This window comes from Oryzias latipes, chromosome 6 (assembly GCF_002234675.1).
Source record: "Oryzias latipes chromosome 6, ASM223467v1".
Lineage (NCBI taxonomy): Eukaryota > Metazoa > Chordata > Actinopteri > Beloniformes > Adrianichthyidae > Oryzias > Oryzias latipes.
The window spans coordinates 3,295,512-3,301,511 of NC_019864.2; the positions used below are offsets into that span (position 1 = coordinate 3,295,512).

At 40.1% G+C, this 6,000-nt stretch overlaps 1 protein-coding gene across 3 annotated transcripts in view; it reads right to left on the minus strand.

Moving 5' to 3' along the window:
- Window positions 1–5,741, minus strand: part of asz1 (ankyrin repeat, SAM and basic leucine zipper domain containing 1) — a 76,263-nt gene extending 70,522 nt beyond the window's left edge. For 2 of the 3 annotated variants that reach the window (XM_004086224.4, XM_020701566.2), the window contains exons 1-3: window positions 5,572–5,739; window positions 4,367–4,463; window positions 4,105–4,227 (exon numbers count right to left, since the gene is read on the minus strand). In XM_004086224.4, the coding sequence (XP_004086272.1) occupies window positions 4,105–4,227; window positions 4,367–4,463; window positions 5,572–5,691 (340 nt within the window). In that variant the 5' untranslated portion in view covers window positions 5,692–5,739. Of the gene's footprint in view, window positions 1–4,104; window positions 4,228–4,366; window positions 4,464–5,571 lie in introns of all 3 variants that reach the window. The other variant, XR_002289675.2, reaches the window with a different exon arrangement.
- Between the last annotated feature and the right edge of the window lie 259 nt (window positions 5,742–6,000).

Sequence of the window (6,000 nt, forward strand, 5' to 3'; positions counted from 1 at the left end):
CAAACCTTACCTTTGGTCTGCATTCAAACTAGCATCAAGCAGACCATTCTATTCCGGACCAAAGCTTGTAAACTAAGCCATATGACTGAAGATCTCACCAGCCATTGACCAGGAACTACGAGGGAGGGTCAAAACAACAAGAGAAAGACAGACGTGCTGCACTTTACAATTCTTATTGGGACTCTTAACTTATTAAAACTTTATATTTAAATTACCAGTTTTGAACGTCAAGAACAACACATTTTATTTGTTTTTTTTGGTATGGCAGAGGCATGCTGCAAGGCGGCTACTACAGGGAGACGTGCCGTGTGAGCTTCAACTAAGAGGATGCTAGCAACTGCAGTGATGAGGAGACGTCGGGCATGAAGGAACGCTAATAAGTGTTTGACATCTAGATTGTCAGGAAAACCGGGATAAGTGATTTGTATCACGTTAAAATATGTTTTATGAGTCGGAATTCATACGACCACATTTGCTGTGTCTCATCATTGTAGTGTAATGGCATTGTTTTAGCGCCAGGCACCTGCTACATAAAGACACACGGAAAAGCATGTATGAAGCATTTTAAGTGGTGTTAAAATAAACTTTCTAACAAATAAACAGTTGGCCCCTTTTTTCTGTTTGATAACAGAAACATAATTTCTTTACATTTGTCCACTGCTCATCTGTTGGTACATTCCTACTCTGTTTACATTACATGACCACCAGCTATGGTGGCCATTTTGGTCCAGTTGTTCCGCTGCAAGGATGGATTGTATTCAGACTGAGGAATCTCAGAGCGAATCGAAGCTCAGTCCGTCTGGAAACGGACCGAGACCAGCTCCAAAGATGGGTCAGACAGCGGCTCTTGGTCCCGCACCAGGGTCCGCTTAGGTGTATTCAGACTGAAAATTTGTTTCAGATTATCAGGTAAAAAAAACAAATGCGTCCAGTCTGAGAACCCCCTAGAGGTGTTCAACAAGAAAAGTGGAGCTGCTTATTTAATCACGATATCAGCCCGTGCAGTACACAATACACAACAACGGCATACATGTTAAAACAATCTCATGGCAGCTTGAAGTGTTTAAACAATCCAATACAGTCTTTTACGCATTTGACTGGATCGGATGGTGCCCTTATGTTAGATGCCTGCTTGTTTTTCCATTTCTTCAAGCATCGCAAGTGAGGTCATTGCAAATATTTTTTACTAATATCAAACATCACAAGTTTTCCTCATGGCACAGCCCTACTCATTCCTGAGCACTTTTTAAAAGTTTATTTCTGTCATTAGAATTCTTTAGTTAAATGCTCGCAGTTTTCTTAAAATTGTGATCTTTGTTGAGCACCATGTTCAAAAACTGAGATGCTAAGAGGATAAGCATATCAAATGTTCACCTGGGGCGGCAGTAGTGCAGCCGTAGGGCGGTCGACCTCTGATCGGAAGATTGCAGGTTCGATTCCCGCCTTGCCATGAGTTGAAGTGTCCTTGGGCAAGACAGTAAAACCCCATCTTGCCCACTGAACCCCACCTTGCCTCTGGTGGAAGTTTGGCACCAGTGTTCGGCAGCGCAGTGTGTGAATGTCTGTGAATGGGCCGGGGACTGTAAAGCACTTTGGACCTCTAGAGAAGGTCGAAAAGCGCTATACAAGTATAAACCATTTACCTCGTGCTGTTTGTCACTGGTGTCAGAACAATGACTGTGGGCACTTCCCATGAAACGTTTACCTTGAGTTAATATAACAAGTAGGTTATATTTGTTTTAGTTAAATATGTTGCTCTAATGTTATATATTTACAACAAACACTGTCTAAAAGAAAAACTCAAGTTCACCAAGTGTTATGCAAGAGCCCCTGACCCCCAACACACCTAAAATGATCTAGTTTAGATTTGGCACGTTTCTTCCAGTAACCATTAGGCGTCCTTGGTGTTTTGATGGGATTTGTCTGTCAGGCTGCTGGAGGTGGGTTAGCTGAACCTGTGCTGGTTGTGGCATTCACCCAGTCAAATTCATGACTGTGTGTGCTGTGCTGCATAAAAAGAGTTTTACAACACTTTCCATCAGGTAGTTCAGGAAGTGTGCTGTTGGCAGTAAACGACAGCAGAATCTATTTGAGTTTCTAAAGAACATTAGTACTTGATGCAAAGATGCTCAAAGATGCTTCCTACCCCTTTAACATCAGAGATGTCACTGGCGACACCAAAGTAACACAGGTTCTTTGATATACCGTCACTTTCATTTAGTGTGAAAACAGATTAACAGTGTTTGTGGGTTGTCACCCCCGGACCATACAAAGCAACCCAACATGTAAAAAGTTAACAGGTTCTAAGCCTCTGACCTCCAGTTCACAGGAGCCATAAGCCTGTATGTTCTTTATTTTTGCCTGATTCAGGTCATTAACAAACTCTGCAGACAAATCTTACGGTCATGAAAGGCAGGTGTGTTTATCAGGGCTGGGTTTCCCCAGCAATATCCAATATCAATTTGATTCGGCCCACTCGATTCAACTTGATTAGATTTAATTTTGAATTTACATTTAGACATTATATTGACATATATTTGTGTAGAAATTCAATAACAATCTATATGGTAAATGGCGTATACTTGTATAGCGCTTTCTACCTTCCTCGAAGGCCCAAAGCACTTTACAGTCGCAATCCCATTCACACACACACCTAACGCCTCAAACGGAGAAGCTTCAACAAAATTGTTCAGAAACCTGCATTTCAGTTTGGCCAATAGGTGAATCTCACGCTATGGAATTACACTTTTTTTCCAGAAGATTTGAGCAAAAAAACTGCGCTTTAGACCACAAATGCTTAGTTTAAAAAAAAAAACTTTTCTTTCAGAGAGTTTGGAAAATTCATGCCTGTGATTATTTAAAGCTGTTTGTTTAGTCAGCAATGTATGTTTAGGTTGAACGAGCGTTGGCCGTCCTATGGGAATTTCCATTATACGCTAGCATCTAGCTAGGAGACTTTGGCTTTACTGCTGTTATTGTTATAATTACACTGTAGATGTATCAGAGTATGTTAGTAATGTTCCATGAATCTTCCCATTATATTTTGGAAACTGTCAAGCAGTTTTTCAGTTGCTCACCATGATTTGTTTCAAACCTTGATCTAGCCAAATCTCACAAAATCTCACGAGTGTAACTTTAGGTCCCCAGAAAAGAAAGGCATAAAAGATAAATCTTTACTTTTATGGGTCAATGATTGTTCTATTAAGCTTAGATCGACTCAGATTGGTTTATTGATTTTATTAACCAAGCCTTTGTGCTTAAGCAAGAAAGGTAGAAAGCATACAGATTAGTGGGTTCTAAGAACTGGGCTTTAAAAGCCCTGATCTGGATTATGGTCAGATACAAGTAGTTGGAGCAGGAGGAGGTGGATGTATGATGCAAAACAAACTTAAAGGATCAGTAGGCTGTTCTAATGCCACACTCTACTAAGCAATAGAGACAATTTACATTTTGGACAGAATCAGACAAAGTAAGAGAATTGCAATTGTATTCTTTAGCTAAATTCACACCGAATGCGATTCATGCGGCAGACGCGTAGCTTTCAATGGTAAGTCAATGTACAGACACAAGCAAACATCCTGCGGTGCGCTTTGAGCATTGGGCAAAGCAGATTGGTCTGTCACACCGCATATAGAGTTAAAAATTCTAAACTGGCAAGGTCGACGTGTCAACCAATCAGGGACAAATACAGAAACCGTTTAGTTGCAGTGATTGCCTCAATGGGTTATGTAACAAAATATTAAGTTATGGGTACCATCATTTATGCCCAGCCCTATTTCATTAGTTTGTTTTTTTAAATAATTCGGTTAATCAACAACTCCGAAGTAATGGCTGATTTTGATTATTTTCAATAAATTTTAATTTTTTGTTACTTGTGAACTTTTTAAGTCATTTCAGTGAGCATTGTGGACTTTCTTTAACTGAGGGGTAACAACAATCTTGTCCATCACTGTAAATTTGACACATGAATCGTGTTTGGTGTGAACACAGCATAACAGTTCACTTTGCACCAACAATTCCCCCAAGGCTGAATGTTGTGCTAAATGTTTCTCAACCGTCTAAACTGCAGCTACACCCAGATTCCTGAAACCACATCCAACTGACCTTTGGTGAAATTCGCATTGGCCCCTCTGTCCAACAGCTGTTTGGCCAAGTCGTGATTTGCCATATTGACAGCAAACATAAGTGGACTCCATCCAAACTCAAGCTTGGTGTCTACATCCATACCTGCCCACCACAAAAGCAATGCAAACAAGCGGTTTAGTTATAAGGCAATGAAAAGTAAAGAAACACATGAGGATTGAAGCTGTTCTATAGAACCATTTACCTGCTGATGCAAAAAAAATAAAATGTAGTTCATACTTGCCATTGTCCAGTAACCTGATAACTTCATCCGTTTGTCCTTTACTGATAGCTCTTTTCATCATCCACACATCTTCACACTTAAATGTAGAGTCGTGGTCCTGAGGAAAAAAAAACAACAGTAGCCTTACACTTCAGGGATTTCTAAAATCAGGATTCAATAATAAGGAGAAAGATCTTCAAGAGAAAGATCCAAAAATTCAGGTGTGAGTAGCCTGCACAATATATCGCACATTTATTGTTATCGCGATATCAAGCTGTGCTGTGCGCGAATCGCAAAAAACGACGAAAATTGCAATAAATGATTACCTTAAATGTATTAAAACAATCTTATGGCAGCTTGAAGTATTTAACGAATAAAATAAATCCATGTATAAATTTGGGTATTTAGATATACGCCTTCAAGTTGTTGACTGATCGGAGAGAGCTCTTTTATGTTATGTTCACCTCCTATGTAGACTAGGGTCGACTCTTATTTAAATTAAACTGCTGCAGTGAACTGGAAATGATGTTGGTTGTTTTGCTATTTATTCATGTATCGAAAGTCATATTGTCATCGCAATATTGATCATTAATATCGCACAATGCGAGTTTTCGTCATATTGTGCAGCCCTAATGTAATTAGGGGCATGATTGGAGCTGTTCAGCTGTCCAGTTTAGATCCAGATTCCAGTTCAGACCAGGAAAACAAAGACATTCATGGATATTTGTCTGACAGAGGAAGCATCAGAATGGAGCAGAGCAGGGAGCTTGAGGCCCAAAGACTGTGGCACACGACACTGCTTCAAACTTTTTTTTCGTCTGCTCCTAATTTACAACGATTTTAACAAATAAATACTCCAAAAAAAACGCTGTTTTAAGTCTAATTTCCTTTGTATACGTCCTCCATCAACAGAAACTGCTACAAGAAGAAGAACATGATGTTAAAAACACGATTTTTTCCCAGACAATGGGTCTCTATCCGATGCTTATGACAAATATCAAGACTCAGATTAGAATATTTCCAATCTGTGGTCCAAAAAGCGCTAAGAACATGTAGCTCTAAGTTATTTGGATGTGAACCGAGTTATAAAACTACATCGACTTGATCATTTCGGCAGTCAGTGTGACTCAGCAGGCGGGAGCGCTGCTAGCTAACTCGGCTAGCTGTCGCGTGCTATCAATTACTTCGAACAACAAGTTAAAAGGAAATTCAAAAGATGGACTGACTTTTTCCCCAGACTCTTTGGGGAGATAAGTTGTCTCCACGCCGCAGCTGATGTCGCTTTCATCATTACTTCCTTCACTTTCTGCTCCTGCCGGGAAAGCGTATTCCGTGAAGTCCGCCATGACCTGAATCTGACTGCACGGTGCCGCTCAGCAGAAAGTACCCGGATGTGGCGAGGAAGTAGGCGGAGCTTCGCCTCAATCCACAAACCACGAAGTTTAAAGTTTATTTTTATTTTGACATGTTCTTGTGGCATTTTCTCATGATGGAGGACTTATATAGAGGGAAAAAGCTCGAAATTTCATTTCTAAGTATTTCAAATCGTTGAGAATCAGGAGCAGATGGAAAAATACAAAATTGATTGTTTTTGTGACTCGGAAAATATGCTGGGCGGGCTACAAGCTACCTGTTCCGCTCCATTCTGATGCATC